General features: G+C 40.1%; 1 protein-coding gene, 1 long non-coding RNA gene, 1 other non-coding gene and 1 pseudogene across 4 annotated transcripts; 3 read left to right on the forward strand and 1 right to left on the reverse strand.

The window, feature by feature from the left end:
• Nucleotides 1-1,644: 1,644 nt before the first annotated feature.
• ATP5MC3 (ATP synthase membrane subunit c locus 3) lies at nt 1,645-6,265 on the reverse strand. The gene is made up of 5 exons (XM_011743906.3): nt 6,146-6,265; nt 5,845-5,956; nt 4,565-4,642; nt 3,689-3,882; nt 1,645-3,035 (listed from the first exon to the last, which is right to left on the reverse strand). The coding sequence occupies exons 2-5, from the start codon at nt 5,881-5,883 to the stop codon at nt 2,921-2,923; spliced, it is 426 nt and encodes a 141-aa protein (XP_011742208.1). The 5' UTR covers nt 5,884-5,956; nt 6,146-6,265; the 3' UTR covers nt 1,645-2,920.
• LOC105483202 (uncharacterized) lies at nt 6,236-13,143 on the forward strand. 2 transcript variants are annotated; one of them, XR_988106.2, is made up of 4 exons: nt 6,236-6,369; nt 7,008-7,211; nt 11,692-11,761; nt 11,877-13,143. It is a non-coding gene; the product is annotated as an uncharacterized lncRNA (long non-coding RNA). The 2 variants fall into 2 exon arrangements; XR_988105.2 differs by lacking the exon at nt 11,692-11,761 and having other exon boundaries at nt 11,877-13,141.
• LOC139357150 (small ribosomal subunit protein uS8-like) lies at nt 8,209-11,685 on the forward strand (annotated as a pseudogene).
• A 2,447-nt stretch (nt 13,144-15,590) lies between the features above and the next one.
• Nucleotides 15,591-15,697, forward strand: LOC112426971 (U6 spliceosomal RNA). Its single transcript, XR_003018378.1, has one exon. It is a non-coding gene; the product is annotated as a U6 spliceosomal RNA (small nuclear RNA).
• The last annotated feature ends 6,985 nt before the right edge of the window (nt 15,698-22,682 follow it).

The raw sequence follows: 22,682 nt of genomic DNA on the forward strand, positions 1-22,682 counted from the left end.
TTCATTGCTGGCTCCAGTCCATCCCACACACTAGTCTCCTATCAACCTTTCTAAAATACACCTCTAAACTTTGAATGACTGACAGTAGCACATGAATACAACTCACACTCTTATACCTGCCTGTTTACATAAAATGGCCCCAGTCTTCCTTTACAGCCTTATCTCACACCATTTGTTTCATACTCAGGGAACTCCTTGTTTCTCACGTACCAATGCTGTGCTCATTTACTTTTTCTCGTGCTTTGCACTAGCCAAGATGCCCTCTTCTTCTGGTCTGTCCTTGTGACATGGTTAAGGTTTGTCTTAAATTACAAATAGTACTTTTTCATGTGATTCTTTAACTATAAAATTATTTCTACTCCCTCTGAACATCTGAACACTTAACTGCCACTCATTTAATTCACCATTTTACCAACATCATCTTATCAACATAGAAAATCCATTTCATGTTTGACAGAAAAATAGTATCTTTATCAGCTTCTGTTCAGAAACAAAGAAGTCAGTAAAAAGCATTTAGCGTTAATATTTGTTTGCAAAGCTCATAAGCTGAGGCAGTACTTCCTATAAAAATGGTGCACAATAAACATTTCTGCTAGGAGTAGATGTATTCCAGTGATGTACTTTCAATGTCATAACTTTGTTACTAGAAATAAAAATTAAATAAAAGGATGTATACTCAACGATGTTAAAACTTCTGATGCACTATGTCCTTTCCCCTCTATAAAGTTTGAGTCATTGTGTGTGGTTTTTTGTTGTTATTGTTTTCTCAGTAGCCTTAAGACTATGCAGCCACAGCTCAGTCCATTTTCATTCTGGGAGATTCCCTCAGCTGGGACATCTCTTACAAGAAACCTGTTTCTGAATGAATGTTTCAAGCCTTTTCAACCACCAAAACCAGCACCAAGAACAGGTCTTTACCAAGACTGTTTTTATTTAAAATACACTTGGAATAGATGACTATTAATCTCAGCATTTTCCTATCACTTTTAAAATTTTATACTATGTACTTTGTATTACATAGTACAGTACTTAGTTTCAGTAAGACATGGAAAATTTGCCATTTTAACCACCTTAAAGTGTACAATTCAGTGACATTTATTATAGTATATTTACAATGTTGTGCAACCATCACCACTAATTCATCAAAATTAAAAAAATTTTTAAGCCAGATTTAGCAGTGAGGTGCTATATACCAACTTTAATGACACTCATGTTAGTAAGTTCTGATAACCCACTGCCATCAGATCAGCCGTAATTCATCCAATTTTCATAATCCTAAAAGGAATCCCCATGCGCATTAAGCGGTCACTCCCTCTTCACCTGTCTCCCTAGTTCCTGATAACTACTAATTGGCTTTGTCACTATGGATTTGCCTGTTTGGGGTATAAATGGAATCATGTGGCTGGCTTCTTCCACTTAGCATGTTTTTAGGGTTCACTTATATTTATTCAGTATGTATCAGTGCCTCATTTATTTTCATGGCGGAATATTCCATTATATGGATGTATTTTACTTATCCATTCATCAGCTGATAGACATTTGGTTGTTTCTACCTTTTGGCTTTTGTAAGTAGTGCTTCTATGAATATTTGTATACAGGTTTTTGTTTGAATGCCTATTTCTAATTCTTTTGGGTGATATAGACTAGATGATGAATCAACTAAAAACATGGCAGCAGCTCTACCTTTTTAGCTTTTTTGGGCCTCATTTCACTTTATAGAAGGTAGCGTATGTATAACTTAGTGATTCTCAAACAGTATGCACAAAATCACATGGGAAGTCTTTTTAAAGATGCAGATTGCTGAATCTCGTGTCCAAAGAGTCCAATTCAGTAGGTCTGGAACCTAGGGATTTTTATTTTTTCAACGAGCACTGATTCTGATGGAGGCAGTCTTCCCACACTTGAGGAACTTTGGTAACTGACTGCTCATTCTCAATGGAAATCAAACAGGCAAAGGGCACTAAAAAAAGTAAAATGTCGCTTTCCTAATTATCAACTTTCAAAAAACCCTGAAACTTGGATGATAGATATTATGGTACAATACATTTGCTAGGGGAAAAACTGTCTATAGTAGCACCACCTTCTTCCTTTGAATGGGAAAAGTTTGACCAAGAAGGAACATAAAGTATTAGCAGCAAAATACTCTTGAACCAGCTATCATCCCCAAGACTCCCACTATAAACATGTTAGCAACAGTGATAAACGCTGCCTTACGGCAACTTTTGGCTGTAAAAATCTAACCAATTCAGTCTACTTTTTTATATTTGGTTTTTAATAGTCTTGTTCAAGTAAGAAACTAGCTGCTAGCTGGACTGAACCTGTTCTGAAAAGACATGGAAGATTCATTATAAGCACACAATTGCTTAATGTGAGACTTACTGAAAAACAAAAATCACATTACCTCCCAGCTTAAGGCTTCATTTCCTAAAAAGCTGACGTGATTTATTTTTAGAACCAACCGCCTGGAAGGTGATTCTGATTTGAAGTATTCTAACTGATGTTAGACCTTAAAAACACAAGACCATCTTGAGTATTAACTATCTTTAATTAATCATATTTTATAGAAGCTCAAAACACCCGAATATTTATCCTTTATATGAATAAACAAAAGCCCTATGAATTACAATATGCAGAACACTATATAAAAGAATTCCGATAAAAATTACATTGGGATATTTTCAGCTGTAGCTTCCTCTGAATTGGACAGCATCTGTCTGAATGCACATTCTTCTTTGTGATAATCTAACCTTAGTGTAAGTACAAATCACAGAAGAAATTAAAGTTTTCATCTTTAATGAAATGACTTTGGAAATAACGTACATTTCCATGACACCAATACTACAGTTTTCGGAGTCACAGTAAGATACACAGAATTACATCCGTAATTAATAAGAATGCCAACATGTCAAGCAGTAATTTGTTACATGGCAAACAAAATCAAGAAAGCAACCATCAAACAAAAGAGACCCATAGCTTCAGACAAGGCAAATCCCAGGATAGCATATGAGAACAGCTGCTGCTTCAGCGAAGGGTTTCTAAAAGAGACCACATATGACTGTTACTTTGAAATATTAGTTTCGACATGTTTGGTAAACGTTAAAGAATCAGATTACTAGTGTGGGGATTTTTGTAAACTGAAAAGTCTGCTGGAAGAGTATTTGCCTAGATCTCTCTTATACTAGTCTCCTCAATTCTGATATGGTGTAAAGGTAGGGGGCTGTCTCTCAACATAAATGGTTACTTTTCATTCATTTTGATGGGTTCTGACATTCTTATCCCTCTGAAAATATGGTCTATACCTTTTAAGATCTGACAGTTTAGGTCTTAAATAAAATAAATTGATTCTTTTAAGGAATGTGCTCTAATAACTTTATTCCCCAAATAGTTTAACAATTAGGAATGCAGACTCTTAAGTCAGATGTAGTTAAAATTCATTTTCTGACATTTACTAGCTATGACCTGGGCAAGTAATGTGACCTGTGTCTCTAGACCTTCATAGGTGTTATTCTCATAATACCCCAAATGCTGTTATGAGAATTAAGTGAGATAATGCATACAAAGCCGTTTAAATGTAATGCAAGACACAGAGTAAGCACTTAATGCAAAGTAGCTATTATTTCAGTAGCTAAGTTTCCAACTATTGCAAGCATGCTCTTAAACTTACTTATTTAGGGATAGAAATGATTACCTGGCATAACCAATGATAAGGCTGCCAAAGACTGTTCCAATACCAGCACCAGAACCAGCCACTCCTACTGTTGCAGCACCTGCACCAATAAATTTGGCAGCAGTATCAATGTCTCTGCTGATTGCACTGGTCTGAAACTCCCTTTGGATTAGCTGAGACACACCATTCTGGGCCCCATTAAATACCGTAGAGCCCTAGAAAACAGAAAATAAAGGTAAAGGTCTATCAGTAATCACAGGTAGCTATTTTAATTAAGTACCATACTGTCAAAATGATAACTACTTTTTTACTTTGTAGCTGAGTGTAAAGAGGCAAATCAAGAGCTTAGAATAATCTCACTCTTGCAGAATAGGGATAACAATGTCTACATCTTAAAAGCGTGTTGAAAATTAAGAAACAACATATATAAATATGCTTTTAGAGTAGGGTTTTTTGTTTTGTTTTTTTTAAAGAGAGGGTCTCACCTGGTTTGTCACCCAGGCTGGAGTGCAGTACAGTGTGGTGTGATCATAGCTCACTATAGGCTCGAACTCCTGGGGTCAAGCAATCCTCCCGCCTTGGCCTCCCACAGTGCTAGGAACACAGGTGTGAGCCATCGCATCCAGCCCAATAGAGCAGATTTTTCAATAACTGTAGCTATTATAATTTTAAATATAGGCAACTTAAATCGATAGACTTGAATATAAGTACCACAGTATTTCTTGGTCAAGTTTTGGATAGAGAAATTTCTCTACTTGGCTCATCTAGTTTTTTGGATAAAAGGGTGGAAAAGAATTGCCCTCAAACTCTTATTAATAAAGTTTTTTTCCTTCACTCTAATCAAAACCCTACCCTTACTTGGTAGTGTTACCTAATTTCAATTATTGCTACTATTACCTCTCCAGTCCTAGCCTCTGGTCGAGATAACACTGATGCAGAAATTGGTCTGTATGCAACTCTGGATCCAGCTCGGATCTATTAATGATAAAAAAAAAAAAAAAAAAAAAAAAAAAATTCCAATATTAAGAAAGAATACAGGTAAGATTTCAATGACTTTTCTGGTACCATGAATTCTAAAAAAGCAAGCAGTAAAATGAATCAGAGACTTCTGAATTGACTCTTCGCTGTTTGGTCATTTTTAATACATGAAGCAATTTTAATAACGTTTCATGCTAATGAAATTGTAAAGCTTGCTACCTTAAATAAAATTTCTAATAACAATTAATTACAAAGAGAGTAAGAAATGCTTTTGACATTTCCATTATCGTAGCGCCATAAGTCAAGTCAGAAAAAAGCAATAAATACCACACATTCCTTGGCAATTTTAAGTGGACTAACAAGTATATTAGTAGTGTCACTGTAAACATTCATCACTCAAAATAGCCCAGCAGTTAATATAAGCTGACCATTTCAAAGATATTTCTATATGACCATTAATCATAAAAAAAGGTGTCTAAAAAAGGAACTTAAGCAATTCTACATCAGTTTAAGAATAATCTGTGAAATATCTGACCATAAGGACATATTCCAGTCCAACTTCTCTGCCCTTGAGTGTCTACTAAACTAAGGTCACAGAAAAACCCTTTAGAACCAAGATCTGATTCTCTAAGACAAATCCTCCAGATTTAGACTCACTTAAAGCCTGCAAAATTGTTATGAAAATAATACTCCAGAGGCAGGAAGAAAGACTCTGGGCTCGTTCCCCCACCACCTTCTTCCGCCCCCACACGGAAAGGCAAAGTCCCTCCCTCTGCAGCAACGAGTTTGACCTACAGACAGGCACTGGAAAGCGCTGCTGAGGTGAACTAGGCCTCAGCGGCCCCCTACATCCTCTGCAGTACTCCAGGCTTCGCGGTCGACCCCAATCCAACAGAGAAGCTGAGAGGAGGTGGGGGAAAGGGCCGCTCGGGTCTAAGGACAGGAGAGTTTGACCTACACCGAGTGAGGCCTGACAGCTAGGCCTCGGCTGCTCTGCCTCGCCCTAGTGGCGAGGAGAAAGCTGAGATGCCCTAAGATTAGGAAGAAAGGAAGAAAACGGCAATAGGTTAATGGGTGAGGACACAGTCGTTCCCGGAGGGCGGTGTGCCCCGCCCGAGGGTTGCCCCATTCAACAACGTGGACGCTCCTGGACAAGCGGCCCAGCCCTCATTCCCCCCGGCCGTGCCTGGGCTACGCACCAGAGCGGGCGTGCAGGCGAGCTTGGCGCAGGCGAACATCTTACACTCTTCGGGACCGCGCGGCTGGAGATACTGGGTGACAGGTGACGTGGGCTCCTCTCCCTCTTCCTCTCTGCGGAGGCAAAGAGGCTTAAGGTCAAGTGCCCTCCAGGGGCCTGTCCTTCCCACCCAGGCCCCGCAGGCTCCCGTGCACGCCGTCAGTTTGGGCCCCGTGCCCAGTGAGGCGCCGGCACAATGAATGGGTCCCTATTGGGCGCCGCTCCGCCCCGACCAGGCCGGGCTCCCTGTGCCCTCCACTTACCTTTCCGAGAGGTGGCTGCGGCACCGGCGGCGGCAGAGGTCGAAGTAATGGGACTGAGCGCGCAAGCGCGGTCCAGCTCTTATTCGCGCCGCAGCACCCGGATGAAGAAGGCGGGGTTTCGGGTGCACCAAGGGAGATACTCAAGGTCACTTTGTAACAACTTTATTGGCAACTAGCCGGGAAGGACAACGACAACCACCTGGTGATTGGGCAGGCAGTGAGTGGTAAGAGGGAGACAAAAAGAAAAACTGTAGACTAGCCCCGGCAGAGAGGACTAAATAGATTAACTTTTGATACGAGTTGGCTGCAGGATAGTGGGTCTTTTTCTTCACGTTGTAAGATTTGGCCTTTTATCAGTTGCTACTTCTCTGTAGTAGAAGTTGACTTTGCTGGTCATTCTCTTCCTCTGTGAAATAGGACTGTGGCTGGCGGGAGGAAAGAAGGGTCATTCACTACTTAACAGGAAACTAGGGTCCCCAGCAAAGCGAAGATATTTATTTCAAGGAACCTGGAAAATGGTTCCAGAAGTATGGCTAATCCTTCAGGTGAAAGAGGACCTGACCTAGAAGTACTGGTGGAGCCGTAAGCAAATGAGTAGATCTAAGAGCTTTGTCATCTGGGACACAAAATTGCCCCTGGGTAAAGTGAGGGTGCTCAACTTGTCTTCTAGCTCTAAGATTGGAAGATTTAAGGGATTGTAATGTATTTCATGTAGGGCTTGAGACTAAAAAAAGTCTGAGTATTCTCAAAACCTACTCAATTTTAACACCTGTTTTTGTTAAGTTTGAACAAATTATCTTCTTCAGAGGAATGCAGAAATATCTCAGAAAAATGATTCTGACTGAACTTCTGGTCTTTTTAGATCCTTGAATTATGTACATTTAATTTAGTAATTCTAACAAATGGCTAATGGAAGTGATATCAACACGTCAACATAAAAGATTAAACATCTAGAATGCCCTGCTAAGAAGATGGCTGGGGACTGAACTCCAGCCCATTCTGCCTAGAGCCCTGGCATGAGACAACATCAACCCGGAGGATCAGCTTTTTACTTGTTAGCGCAAAGGTGCAGTATTATCTAGCAGCAACGCTGGGGAGAAGCCCTCAGAACTAACACTTGAAAAATGAATAAGACTTTGTCACTAATCCAACTTCAAATGCACATGGTTCAAAATTACAAAAATACTAATAATTTTAGGCTCAATCGTTAGCTGGAAAATAGAGATAATTCACATGTACAGTTCAACAAGCAATTATTCATATAGTTTCTCAAGTACTCAATTCTAACCTGAAGAACATGGTGTCCTGTGGTGTCTGCAGTAGAATAAACAATAAAGCCCTGTACTTCAATAATATATCCTCTAGGGGGAAAAATTATTCTAAGTGGATTTATGCGTAGAGATTTTTTTTTTTTTTTTTTTTTGAGATGGAGTCTCGCTCTGTCGCCCAGGCTGGAGTGCAGTGGCCGGACCTCAGCTCACTGCAAGCTCCACCTCCCGCGTTTACGCCATTCTCCTGCCTCAGCCTCCCGAGTAGCTGGGACTACAGGCGCCTGCCACCGCGCCCGGCTAGTTTTTTTGGTATTTTTTTTAGTAGAGACAGGGTTTCACCATGTTAGCCATACGCGCCCGGCCCGTAGAGATGGTTTTAAGTGATGTTCCTATTTCTTTAGCACTAAATCAGTGGCAGTAACTATTGAGGAGAAAGCAAGAAAGAAGCCAAGATCCATAGTGGCTGCTTCCAAGTTGCATATGGAGTACTTGCTATGGCAGGGAAAGACATAGGTTCCGAAATCCAGGCTAGTCTGTTCTGTGGAGAGGCCTGAACATGGCTGTGACTCCACGGTGCTATTCTAGATAGATTAACTTAGACTTTGCTTGCTTTTGCATCCTAAGATTTGCATTATAGAAAGAGGGGAGTGGCTGGGCGCGGTGGCTCACGCCCGCAATCCCAGCACTTTGGGAGGCCAAGGCGGAGGGATCACGAGGTCAGGAGATGGAGACCATCCTGGCTAACACGGTGAAACCCCGTCTCTACCAAAAAAAAAAAAAAAAAAAAAAAAAAAAAAAAAAAATTAGCTGGGCGTGGTGGCCCGCGCCTGTGGTCCCAGCTACTCTGGAAGCTGCGGCAGGAGAATAGCGTGAACCCGGGAGGCGGAGCTTGCAGTGAGCCGAGATCGCGCCATTGCACTCCAGCCTGGGCGACAGAGCAAGACTCCATCTCAAAAAAAGAAAGAGGCGAGTGAAGGCCGGGCGCGGTAGTTCACGCCTGTAATCCCAGCACTTTGGGAGGCCGGGGCGGGCGGATCACGAGGTCAGGAGATGGAGACCATACTGGCTAACACAGTGAAACCCCGTCTCTACTAAAAATACAAAAAATTAGCCAAGCATGGTGACAGGTGCCTGTAGTCCCAGTACTCAGGAGGCTGAGGCAGGAGAATGGTGTGAACCTGGGAGTCGGAGGTTGCAGTGAGAGGAGATCACGCTACTGCACTCCAGCCTGGGCCACAGAGCGAGACTCTCTATCTCAAAAAAAAAAAAAAAAAAAAAAAAAAAAAAAAAAGAAAGGGGAGTGAATTGGAGTAACACCAACCCGTGTTGATTAAGGGTGGATATTTGCACTGAGGAAGTTTGAAGAAAAAAAAGTACCTTATGAGAGGACTAAAGTGAGGCCCTAAAGATGAACAGGGAACTCCCTGAGAAGTATCTAATCCTTTCTTTGTTTTTTCATGGACAGTGGGGAAAATCATAGTAAGTTATGACATCATAATTTGGCAATATCTGATAAGACTGGGTGATGATGATAGTCTGAGTGATGATGGCAGGATGAAGATAGGAATCTGATAGTAAAGAGAAGTATGACAGATCACTCCCAAATATAGCCCTGTCCAGAAACCACCTGGACAGAAAAAAGGCCGGAGAAAGAGAATTGAGGTGTCCAACACATATGAGTGAGGCCTTCTTGGATCTCTAGCTCTCGTCAAGCCTTCCCAACACCACGAGGAACAGAAATGAGCCATCCAAATGAGCTTTACCCAAATTCCTGATCCACAGTGTCAAGAGCAATGAAAGGGTTGTCGTTTGGGTCTTTTCGCTATCTTTTCGTGCTGCCACAATGGTGCACATGAATGTCCTGCCTGATGCTCTCAAGGGCATCAACAATGCCGAAAGGAGAGGCAAACGCCAGGTTCTTACTAAGCTGTGCTCCAACATCATCATCCGGTTTCTCATTGTGATGGGGAAGTATGGTTACATTGGCGAATTTGAGATCATTGATGATCACAGAACTGGGAAAAATTGTTGTGATCACAGGCAGGCTAAACAAGTGTTGAGTTATCAGTCCCAGATTTGATGTGCAACTCAAACATCTGGAAAAATGTCAGAATAATCTGCTTCTATCCCTCTAGTTTGGTTTCATTGTACTGACAACCTCAGCTGGTATCATGGACCATGAAGAAGCCAGAAGAAAACACACAGGAGGGGAAATCCTGGGATTCTCTTTTTTAGCGATGTAATACATATTCACAAATAAAATGCTTCATGGACTCTGGTACTAAAAGAAAAAAAAAGAAACGTCATTTGAAGCTATTACGTTTTAAGGTTGTTTATAATGAAGTGCTAATATCTATTTAGTAATAGATAACTAAAACAGGAAACACTGTCTGCTAAATATTCACTACTTCTTTGAGATCCATGTGGAGGTAGCAGCATCTCTTTTTTTTTGAGACAAGGTCTTGCTCTATCATCCAAGCTGGAGTGCAGTGGTTCGACCATAGCTCACTGCAGCTTCGATCTCCCAGGCTCAAACAATCCTCCCACCTCAGTCTTCTGAGTAGCTGGGACTACAGGCATGCACCACCACACCTGCTAATTTTTAAATTTTTTATTGAGCCAGGATCTCCCTATGTTGCCCAGGCTGATCTCCAACTCCTAGGCTTAAACTATCCATCTCAGCCGACCCAAAGAGCTGGGGTTACAGGAATGAGCCACCGCATCCATCAGTAGCAGCATCTTAAAATGGGGAATTTCAGTTTAAAATTCCAAGTGTAGCTCATAGCAAACCAGATAGAAAGAAGCCCAGGTCTTGGTTACTAACTCCCTTTCCTTGAAGTATTGAGGTATAGTAGGATTGTTATCATTAACTTTAGTGAGGTAATTCCAAGTGACCACATGGAAAGATATTTAAATTATCTACTTTTGAACATTTTAGGCCAGGCATGCTGGCTCAGGCCTGTAATACGAGCACTTTGGGAGGTCAAGGTGGGTGGATCACTTGAGTTTAGGAGTTTGAGACCAGCCTGGCAACATAGCAAAACCCCATCTACAAAAAATACAAAAATTAGCTGGGCATGATGGTGTACACCTGGGAGGCTGAGGCAGGAGGATCCCTTGAGCCTGGGAGGTGGAGGTTGCAGTGAGACAAAATTACACCACTGTACTCCAGACTGGGTGATGGAAATGACACCCTGTCTTAAAAGTTTTTTTAAAAAACATTAATAGCCTGCAAAAGTTTCACCAGCCTTCTCGTGCTGGTGTTATAAAAAAAAATTGTTGAAATGAAAATCAGAAATATAAGTTTAAAATATTCCAGGCTGTTATTATATTTAGTTTTTCTTATAAAAGCTTTTGTGTCTTATTATTGGCTTTAATTTGTTATCAATTTCTCTTTGAAAAAAAAGAAAAGCCTCTGAACCTGCACTAGTTTTATAGGACATTCAATTGAGGTTAGCTCAAATCAATACTATGCCCTTTCTTTGAACATTGTGAGGACACAGGGAAAAGGTAAGAGTTTGCAATATAATTGGGCATATGAGAAATTGGACTGATATATATATAAAAATTAGAGAAAAATACAAATTACTACACATTCCAGGACAAAGTTGTGTGATACACTAAGGGAAATTGCATTAGAAAAGAGACTGTCCTGGTCAGAAAGTAACTTACTGAAGAGAAACTTGAGCTAGGACTTGAAAGATGGCATGATTCGGATAGAAAAGATTTCTAGGTATCTCTTAAATAGATCCTAACACTCCCAGATCTACCAACTAACTACCTACTCCGCTAATCAATTTCTAGTGTAGAAAATTTTGTCCTTAAACTTCATTTTTTACTATTCTACAAATTATTTAACCACTTTAATGACATCTAGTATACTGGACTAGAATATTTACTAAACGGGCCACAAATAATTTAGTAAGAAACTAAGAGTAAATGTATGTCTCCATGTCCTCCTTAGGTCTAGGCTAAACTTTATAAACGAGTTACATGAAAACAATGTCCTAATAAAATAAATGTTATTCCGTCCTTCTTTTCTGGTAAGATATGCTAGTTATTGAGGAAAAAACAATTGTATGTCATAGTGTATAATTAATATAAAAAGACTACTTACATGAAAAGAAAATGAACAAGTATATGGAAATGAAATAAAATCCCTCTGCTAATTCTTGCCCATCTCAAATGTAAGTAATTTTCTAATTTTTCAATTTGTGGCAGACACAGCTAGTTGCCTATCCAACATCCATTCTCTCCTTTTTTTCTTACTTACAGAGATCTGTCCCCAGTTTAAAAAATGCTGAGCTTCTCAGATTCCCTTATGATTAGGAATGGTCAATGACATGTGAGTTGAAGTTACTTGGTGATGCCCCTAAGAATGTGCAGGAAAGGGATAGATTCAAAGGGATCATTCTTTCTTTTCCATTACCTTTTTTTTTTTCTTTCTTTCTGGAATACAGATCTAATGTCTGGATGGGAGGCAGCAATATTACAACTACAAGAACAAAAGTCACACGTTGAGGATGGAGAATCTGGAAAGTAGGAACCGGAATTTTTCACTTTTTTTTGGAGTAAGCAGCCCTTAATTGCCTATTTATGGAGTTCATGTCACATGAAAAAAATAAATCTCTATTTGGCTAAGTCACTGAAGCCAGTTTCTGTTATATGCAGCTAAACACAACCCAAACTAATAGATAATTTTGTAGACTTACATCTCTGAAGATCTTTGGCCTTTGGGCTGTGATTACAGCTGAAGTGCCCCTTCTCCCCCCAAATTTACATTAATTTACATCTGCCTTTTCTTCCTTATTTGGTGGTATGGTATGTCTGCTAGGGACCAATCAGTAGATCAAAAACATACCTGTGATTTGAACAGGGAAAATTTAACATAAAAAAAACCATTAACCAGTGAAAGATGTCTAAAAGGAGCAGAGTGGACTCTAAGGGGTCCAGTGGTACTCCTGTAGGCATGGCTACTAACCTTGGCTGAAGAAGAACGTACAAGAAGAAGGAACCTGAGAAATTTAGAGGAGAATGTGTGACTGCCACAAGAATGTGTAGTCCACCTGTGCTGAAGAAACTTGCTGGAAGCATGGGCCGTAACTGAATTGTGAGGACTGTAGAGGTGAATACTACTAGGCCCTGCCTGCAAACCAATCCACTGGCTCCACACAAAAAAGTCTACCGGAAGAAGAATGTCAAGTCCTTTCCTCTGCTCTGGCCTCCCAGTGTCTCTCCATCATCTTCTATTGGCAGAACCTATCATTTTACCATTGCCAAAGCAGAAATTTGGCAGGGTCCAGCTTACAGGGTCCAGCTCCAGAATAACAAAGCAAGGGAAAAAAAGATGGATTTGTAGCTGAGAAGTCATAAGTTATAAGTCAATAACTTAAGAAGTCATAAGTTAATAACTAGCACAGATAGTAAGATTCTCAACGGCAGGCATTATGTCTAATGCATGCTATGTCTCTCATAGCACCTAACAGAGTGTTAAACATAGTAGTCACTCAATAAATGTTTTCTTGATAATAAATAGTATGTATGAAATGATTGGCAATAATTTTATTATCCTTTTTTATTTGTAATTTATGTGGATACACAGTAGGTGTATATATTTATGGGGTACATGAGATATTTTGGGACAGGCATGCAATGTGTAATAATCACACATAGGGTATTGGCTACCCATCCCCTCAAGCATTTATCCTTTGTGTTACAAACAATCCTATTACACCTGTTTACCTATTTTATTTTATTTTATTTATTTTTTATTTTTTTTGAGACAGAGTCTCGCTCTGTCACCAGGCTGGAGTGCAGTGGCACAATCTCGGCTCACTGCACCCTCCACCTCCAGGGTGCAAGCAATTCTCCTGCCTCAGCCTCCTGAGTAGGTGGGACTATAGGCACGTGCCACCATGCCTGGCTAATTTTTTGTATTTTTAGTAGAGATGGGCTTTCATCATGTTAGCCAAGATGGTCTTGATCTCCTGACCTCAGGTGAGCCCACTTCAGCCTCCCAAAGTGCTGGGATTACAGGCGTGAGCCACTGTGCCCAGCCGATTTACCTATTTTAAAATGTATGATTAAATTATTATTGACTATAGTCACCATGTTGTGCTATTAAATACTAGGTCTTATTCATTCTTTTTCTTTTTATTTTTATTTTATTTATTTATTTATTTATTTATTTATTTATTTATTTATTTATTTTTTTGAGACGGAATCTAGCTCTGTCGTCCAGGCTGGAGTGCAGCGACCGGATCTCAGCTCACTGCAAGCTCCGCCTCCCGGGTTTACGCCATTCTCCTGCCTCAGCCTCCTGAGTAGCTGGGACTACAGGCGCCCGCCACCTCGCCTGGCTAGTTTTTTGTATTTTTTAGTAGAGACGGGGTTTCACCGGGTTAGCCAGGATGGTCTCGATATTCTTGACCTCATGATCCGCCTGTCTCGGCCTCCCAAAGTGCTGGGATTACAGGCTTGAGCCACCGCGTCCGGCCTCATTCTTTTTATTTTTTACTTTTTGTACCCATTAACCATCCCCCCTTTTCTCCTACCCCCACCCTCCACTACCCTTCCTGTCCTCTGGTAACCATCCTTTCATTTTCTATCTCCATGAGTGCAATTGTCTTAATTTTTTTATTCCACAGGTAAGTGAGAACAAGCGATGTTTATCCCTTTGTTCCTGGCTTATTTCATTTGACATAATGTCCTCCAGTTCCATCCATGTTGTTGCAAATGTCAGAATCTGATTTTTTTGTTATGGCTGAATAGTACTTCATTGTGTATAATTACCACATTTTCTTCATCCATTCATCTGCTGATGGACACTTAGAGGCCGCTTCCAAATTTTGGCTGTTGTGTGAACAGTGCTGCAGTAAACATGGGAGTGTATATATATCTTTGACATACTGATTTCCTTTCTCGTGGGTATATATCCAGTAGTTTGCTGGATCATATGGGGGCTCTATTTTTAGTTTTTTGAGGAACCTCTAAACTGTTCTCCATAGTGGTTGTACTAATTTACATTCCTACCAACAGTGTACGAAGGTTCCCTTTCCTTCACATCCTTGCGAGCATTTTTTATGGCCTGTTTTTTGGATAAAAGCCATTTTAACTGGGGTAAGATGATATCTCATTGTAGTTTTGATTTGCATTTCTCTGATGACCAGTGATGTTTAGCACCTTTTCATATACCTGTTTGTCATTTGTATATCTTCTTTTGATATCTTCAAATCTTTGGTCCATTTTAAAATCAGATTATTATATATTTTTTCCTGTAAAGTTGTTTGACTTCCTTATATATTCTGGTCATTAATCTCTTGTCAGATGGGTAGTTTGCACATATTTTCTCCCATTCTGTGGGTTGTCTCTTCACTTTGATCGTTTCCTTTGCTGTGCAGAAGCTTTTTAACTTGATGTGATTCCATTTGTCCATCTTTGCTTTGGTTGCCTGTGCTTGTGGGGTATTACTCAAGAAATTTTTGCCCAGACCAATGCCCTGGAGAGTTTTCTTGCAGTAGTTTCATAGTTTGACGTCTTAGATTTAAGTCGTCTTTAATCCATTTTGATTTGATTTTTATGTAAGGCAAGAGATAGGGATCAATTTCAGTCTTCTTCATATGGATATCCAGTTTTCCCAGCACCATAATTATTCTTCTCTTTTAGCTAAGATGTGTGTCTCTTGAGAAAAATTAGGATTGCCTCCAGTATTTCTTTTGAATATTGCAAAATTCAAACAAAGAACCCAAGGAATATTTTAAAATTGGTGGTGTGAGTTTAAAATACTTGGACATTTTTGTATGTCTATGAAGGATTCTGTGTTTATACTCTCATGTGCCTAAAGAATTCATCAAAAAACCCAAAACATTAAAGCCCTTTATGTATCCATTGCATGATATAATAAATATTGGCAGGAATGGAACATAGGTTGAGGAAGAACTAGGCCCTACATTGAGTTGTCAGGTAGGAATGTTTGTTTGTGGTCATCTTTTCACTTCTTCTTTTGATATTTTTGGTCCATTCCCAGGCCACTTACTCTCTCTTTGGACACTTGGCATCTTTATGGTGTCTCCTGACTATATAAGATTCTTTATGGTAGCACCTACTAAAGCCATCTCTCTCTAGACCATGTCTAGCTCCAGAATTTTTACCCATGTAAAATCTTGATCTCCTAAGTGCTTGTTTCAGCAGCACATATAGCAACATTTTAATGATATAGAGAAGATTAGCATGGCTCCTATGCAAGGACAACACATAAATCCATCAAGTATTCCATATTTTTATAGTATGCTATCATTTATCTCAGAAGTGAAGAGAGATATGTGATTTTATCTAAGACATGAAGAGAATTACAAATTTATTTCTTATATTTAAAAAATAGAAGGTTCATAGTCACCTGTAGGGGAAGGAATAGGTCAGAGGGAATAAAACTAGAAGCTGGGCTGGGTGCGGTGGCTAACACCTGTAATCCCAGCACTTTGGGAGGATCTGGTAGGTGGATAACAAGGTCAAGAGATCGAGACCATCCTGTCCAACATGGTGAAACCCCCTCTCTACAAAAAATACAAAAATTAGCTGGGCATGGTGGTGCGCACCTGTAGTCCCAGCTACTTGGGAGGCTGAGGCAGGAGAATTGCTTGAACTTGGGAGGTGGAGGTAGCAGTGAGCCAAGATGTGCCACTGCACTCCAGCCTGGTGACAGAGTGAGACTCTATCTCAAAAAAAAAAAAAAAAAAAAAAAAAAAGAAGTTCCAAAATGGCCAAATAGAAACAGCTCCAGTCTACAGCTCCTAGTGTGAGCAATGCAAAAGACTGGTGATTTCTGCATTTCCAACTGAGGTATCAGGTTCATCTCACTGGGGCTTGTTGTACAGTGGGTGCAGCCCACAGGCGTGAGCCAAAGCAAGGCAGGGCATCACCTCACCCAAAAAGCACAAGGGGTTGGGGAATTCCATTTTCTAGCCAAGGGAAGCTGTGACAGACGGTACCTGGAAAATTGGGACACTCCCACCCTAATACTGCACTTTTCCAATGGTCTTAGCAAACAGCACACCAGGAGATTATATCCCACGCCTAGCTCGGAGGGTCCCACACCCATGGACCCTTGCTCACTGCTAGCACAGCAGTCTGAGATCCAACTGTAAGGCAGCAGTGAGGCTGGGGGAGGGGTACGCACCATTGCTGAGGCTTGAGGTAAACAAAGTGGCCAGGAAGCTCAAACTGGGTGGAGCCCACTGCAGCTCAAGGAGGCCTGCCTGCCTCTGTAGACTCCACCTCTGGGGGCAGGGATAGCTGAACAAAAGGCAGCAGAAACTTCTGCAGATTTAAACATCCCTGTCTGACAGCTTTGAAGAGAGTAGTGGTTCTCCCAGCATGGAGTTTGAGATATGAGAACGGACAGACTGCCTCCTCAAGTGGGTCCCTGACCCCTGATTAGCCTAACTAGGAGGCACCTCCAAGTAGGGGCCGACTGACACCTCATACGGCCAGGTGCCCCTCTTAGATGAAGCTTCCACAGGAAGGATCAGGCAGCAACATTTGCTGTTCTGCAATATTTGCTGTTCTGCAGCCTCTGCTGGTGATACCCAGGCAAACAGGGTCAGGAGTGGGCCTCCAACAAACTCCAGCAGACTTGCAGCTGGGGGTCCTGACTGTTAGAAAGAAAACTAACAAACAGAAAGGACATCCACACCAAAACCCCATCTGTTTGTCACCATGCTCAAAGACCATAAAACCACAAAGATGGGGATAAACAAGAGCAGAAAAGCTAAAAATTCTAAAAATCAGAGCGCCTCTTCTCCTTCAAAGGCGCGCAGCTCCTTGCCAGCAATGAAACAAAGCTGGGTGGAGAATGACTTTGACGAGTTGAGATAAGGCTTCAGACGATGGGTAATAACAAACTTCTCTGAGCTAAAGGAGGATGTTCGAACCCATGGCAAAGAAGCTAAAAACCTTGAAAAAAGATTAGATGAATGGCTAACTAGAATAAACAGTGTAGAGAAGACCTTCAATGACCCAATGGAGCTGAAAACCATGGCAAGAGAACAATGTGACACATGCACAAGCTTCAGTAGCCAATTCAATCAAGTGGAAAAAGGGTATCAGTGATTGAAGATTAAATGAATGAAATGAAGCAAGAAGAGAAGTTTAAAGAAAAAAGAGTAAAAAGAAATGAACAAAGCCTCCAAGAAATATGGGACTATGTGAAAAGACCAACTCTACGTCTGATTGGTATACCTGAAAGTGATGGGGAGAATGGAACCAAGTTGGAAAATACTCTTCAAGATATTATCCAGGAGAACTTCCCCAACCTAGCAAGGCAGGCCAACATTCAAATTCAGGAAATACAGAGAACGCCACAAACATACTCCTCGAGAAGAGCAACTCCAAGACACATAATTGTCAGATTCACCAAAGTTGAAATGAAGGAAAAAATATTAAGGGCAGCCAGAGAGAAAGGTCGGGTTACCCACAAAGGGAAGCTCATCAGACTAACAGCAGATCTCTTAGCAGAAACTCTACAAGTCAGAAGAGAGTGGGGGCCAATATTCAACATTCTTAAAGAAAATAATTTTCAACACAGAATGTTATATCCAGCCAAACTAAGCTTCACAAGTGAAGGAGAAATAAAATCCTTCACAGACAAGCAAATGCTGAGAGATTTTGTCACCAGCAGGCCTGCCTTACAAGAGCTCCTGAAGGAAGCCCTAAACATGGAAAGGAACAACCGGTACCAACCACTGCAAAAACATGCCAAATTGTAAAGACCACCAATGCTAGGAAGAAATTGCCTCAACTAACGAGCAAAATAACCAGCTAACATCATAATGACAGGATCAAATTCACACATAACAATATTAACCTTAAATGTAAATGGGTTAAATTCTCCAATTAAAAGACACAGACTGGCAAATTGGATAAAGAATCAAGACCCATCAATATGCTGTATTCAAGAGACCCATCTCACATGCAGAGACACACATAGGCTCAAAATAATGGGATGGAGGAAGATCTACCAAGCAAATGGAAAACCAAACAAAAAAAGCTGGGGTTGCAATCCTAGTCTCTGATAAAACAAGCTTTAAACCAACAAAGATCAAAAGAGACAAAGAAGGCCATTACATAATGGTAAAGGGATCAATTCAACAAGAAGAGCTAACTATCCTAAATATATATGCACACAATACAGGAGCACCCAGATTCATAAAGCAAGTCCTTAGAGACCTACAAAGAGACTTAGACTCCCACACAATAATAAGGGGAGACTTTAACACCCCACTGTCAACATTAGACAGATCAATGAGACAGAAAGTTAACAAGGATATCCAGGAATTGAACTCAGCTCTGCACCAAGCAGACCTAATAGACATCTACAGAACTCTCTACCCCGAATCAACAGAATATACATTCTTCTCAGCAATGCGTCGTACTTATTCCAAAGTTGACCACATAGTTGGAAGTAAAGCACTCCTCAGCAAATGTAAAAGAACAGAAATTATAACAAATTGTCTCTCAGACCACAGTGCAATCAAACTAGAACTCAGGACTAAGAAACTCAAGCAAAACCACTCACCTACATGGAAACTGAACTACCTGCTCCTGAATGACTACTGGGTACATAAAGAAAAGAAGGCAGAAATAAAGATGTTCTTTGAAGCCAATGAGAACAAAGACACAGCATACCAGAATCTCTAGGACACATTTAAAGCAGTGTGTGGAGGGAAATTTACAGCACTAAATGCCCACAAGAGAAAGCAGCAAAGATCTAAAATTGACACCCTAACATCGCTATTAAAAGAACTAGAGAAGCAAGAGCAAACACATTCAAAAGCTAGCAGAAGGCAAGAAATAACTAAGATCAGAGCAGAACTGAAGGAGATAGAGACACAAAAAACCTTTCAAAAAAATCAATGAATCCAGGAGCTGATTTTTTGAAAAGATCAACAAAATTGATAGACCACTAGCAAGACTAATAAAGAAGAAAAGAGAGACAAATCAAATAGACGCAATAAAAAATAATAAAGGGGATATCACCACTGATCTCACAGAAATACAAATTACCATCAGAGAATACTATAAACACCTCTATGCAAATAAACTAGAAAATCTAGAAGAAATGGATAAATTCCTGGACACATACACCCTCCCAAGACTAAACCAGGAAGAAATTAAATCTCTGAATAGACCAGTAATAGACTCTGAAATTGAGGCAATAATTAATAGCTACCAACCAAAAAAAGTCCAGGACCAGACGGATTCACAGCTGAATTCTACCAGAGGTACAAAGAGGGGCTGGTACCATTCCTTCTGAAACTATTCCAATCAATAGAAAAACAGGGAATCCTCCCTAACTCATTTTATGAGGCCAGCATCATCCTGATACCAAAGCTTGGCAGAGACACAACAAAAAAAGAGAATTTTAGACCAATATCCCTGATGAACATCGATGCAAAAACCCTCAAATTTACAAGAAAAAATCAAACGATCCCATCAAAAAGTGGGCAAAAAATATGAACAGACACTTCTCAAAAGAAGACATTTGTGCAGCCAACAGATACATGAAAAAATGCTCATCATCACTGGCCATCAGAGAAATGCAAATCAAAACACAATGAGATACCATCTCACACCAGTTAGAATGGTGATCATTAAAAAGTCAGGAAACAATAGGTGCTGGAGAGGATGTGGAGAAATAGGAACACTTTTACACTGTTGGTGGGACTGTAAACTAGTTCAACCATTGTGGAAGACAGTGCAGCAATTCCTCAAGGGTCTAGAACTAGAAATACCATTTGACCCAGCCATCCCATTACTGGGTATATACCCAAAGGATTATAAATCATGCTGCTATAAAGACACATGCACATGTATGTTTATTGTGGCACTATTCACAATAGCAAAGACTTGGAACCAACCCAAATGTCCATCAATGATAGACTGGATTAAGAAAATGTGGCACATACACCATGGAATACTATGCATGCATAAAAAAGGATGAGTTCATGTCCTTTGTAGGGACATGGATGAATCTGGAAGCCATCATTCTGAGCAAACTATCGCAAGGACAGAAAACCAAACACCACGTGTTCTCACTCATAGGTGGGAACTGAACAATGAGAACACTTGGACACAGGGTTTGGAACATCACACACCAGGGCTTGTTGTGGGGTGGGGGGAGGGGGGAGGGATAGCATTAGGAGATATACCTAATGTAAATGACGAGTTAATGGGTGTGGTACACCAACATGGCACATGTATACATATGTAACAAACCTGCATGTTGAGCTCATGTACCCTAGAACTTAAAGTATAATAAAAAAAAATTGTTCCTTCAATTATCCTAAATATAAAATAAATTATGTAAAAAAAATGAATAGAAGCTGGACTTCTTTGAGTGTACTCTGCTTTGTAGATTTGAATTTGGAACCATGCAAACCATATGAGAAGTAAAATTTTTAAAAATTTCTAAAAATTAAAAGTTAATGGAACAAATGAATTTAACTCCGCGTAGCCGGTAGCATAATTACACGGAGTAAATACAAAGAGTTTCTATTAAGGGACAAAAAAGCAAGTCCTTGCTCATTCTGCTTCACACATACTGGCCTCCTTGCTGTTCCTGAAACGTGTGAACTACACTCCACCTCACAGAGCTGTATGTTTTGTTCCTTCAGCTTGTAATACGTTTCCCCTGGATAGTCACTTGGCTCTCACTTTCACTTCCTTCAAGTTTTTGCTCAAAAGTCACCTCTTAAGAGAGGCCTTCCCAAATCCTTTACCTATCTTTATATTTCTTCAGAGTTCTTCTTGCTATGTGGTGTCATGTATTCGTCATTAGTTTGTTTGGCTCTTGTGTTAGACTATAAATCTATGAGGACAGGGACTTTGTTTTTTTCTTCTTTTTTGAGATGGAGTCTTGCTCTGTCACCCAGGCTGGAGTGCAGTGGCATAATCTCAGCTCACTGCAACCTCTGCCTCCTGGATTCAAGCGATTCTTGTGTCTCAGCCTCCCAAGTAGCTGGGATTACAGATGTGTGCCACCACATCCGGCTACTTTTCATAGTTTTTCTTTTTCTTTTTTTTTTTTTTAGTAGAGATGCGGTTTCACCATGTTGTCCAGGCTGTCTCAGGTGATCCGCTCACCTCGGTCCCCCAAGTGCTGGGATTACAGGCATGAGCCACTGCGCCTGGCCAACTTTGTTTTTTCCATTGCTGTATTCACAGAGTCTAGACCATGCTTAGCCCATTAAGAGGCACTCAAGGAATTTTTGAGAAATGGGGTTGAGAAGAAAAGGATAAACTGTTAACTTTTTCTTTATACATCTCTGTATTATTTGATATGTTACAATAAGCATGAATTACTTTAAAAATTTAAAAAATGTGTTAGGAATGTTGTAATAATTCACAATAATTGAGAAAATATATTATTCCCTCTGTGTGTTTGCATTAATTAAACCAAAGGGAATCCTGGCTAAATGTTGAATTTCAGTTCTTGGTGATAGGCTTGGGTGTACTTTTAGTCTATAGCCCTACCCAATACTCTTCAAATTATATTCTCACTCTAATCTATCTATGGCTAGGCTATTGTTGTTTTAAAGCATTGTGTGTGTGTGTGTGTGTATGTGTGTGTATAGTGTGTGTATGTGTGTACCTTTCTGTCTATATATTGGCTATAGTTTCTTATATGTGATAGGAAGATGTTATGTGAATTTTGGCTATTTTAAAATAAAATCAATTGTAAGTGTAAGTCCTCATTCTCCTTCAAGAAGTTAAATTCATCTATATTTAATGGACCCAGATATTCAAATTTTGGTTAAGAGATAGGAAATTTCACAACAGTAACAAAATGTTTCAAAGCACTTTTACTTATCAAAATTTTCTGCTCCTGTAGTCCCAGTGAGGTCTGTAAGGGTCGTATTCCCAGTCAATTCTTTATATCAATTACAGAATTCTAGGGTTTGCATGTGGTACAAGTGCACCATGCTGAGTATGCTTCGTTTTCTCTCCATTTTTGGATTATCGTGGTCCTATGGAGGAATAACATGGTTACACAGAACTAGTCATACTTTTCTTGGTCACCTTTTCCCATTACTGATTTCAATCAATTATTCCATTAGATGATTAGTCTCAGACTTTTCCTTACCCATCTTGCCCTTCTAAAAATTCCTGCTCTCTGGACTTTGAAAATTAGGTTAGTTTCCTATGTCAGGTCCCCAAGCCAGGGAACTTGGCTTAAAGTAGTGATCACTATATAATAATTTTAAGTGGAG

This window comes from Macaca nemestrina, chromosome 11 (genome assembly GCF_043159975.1).
Source record: "Macaca nemestrina isolate mMacNem1 chromosome 11, mMacNem.hap1, whole genome shotgun sequence".
Lineage (NCBI taxonomy): Eukaryota > Metazoa > Chordata > Mammalia > Primates > Cercopithecidae > Macaca > Macaca nemestrina.

Coding starts and splice junctions, on each gene's coding strand:
- ATP5MC3 (XM_011743906.3), bottom strand. CDS start 5,883: ATGTTCGCCTGCGCCAAGCTCGCCTGCACGCCCGCTCTG. Junction 4,643..5,844: donor TCGCCTGCACGCCCGCTCTG/GTGCGTAGCCCA, acceptor TATCATTAATAG/ATCCGAGCTGGATCCAGAGT. Junction 3,883..4,564: donor CAGAGGCTAGGACTGGAGAG/GTAATAGTAGCA, acceptor TCTGTTTTCTAG/GGCTCTACGGTATTTAATGG.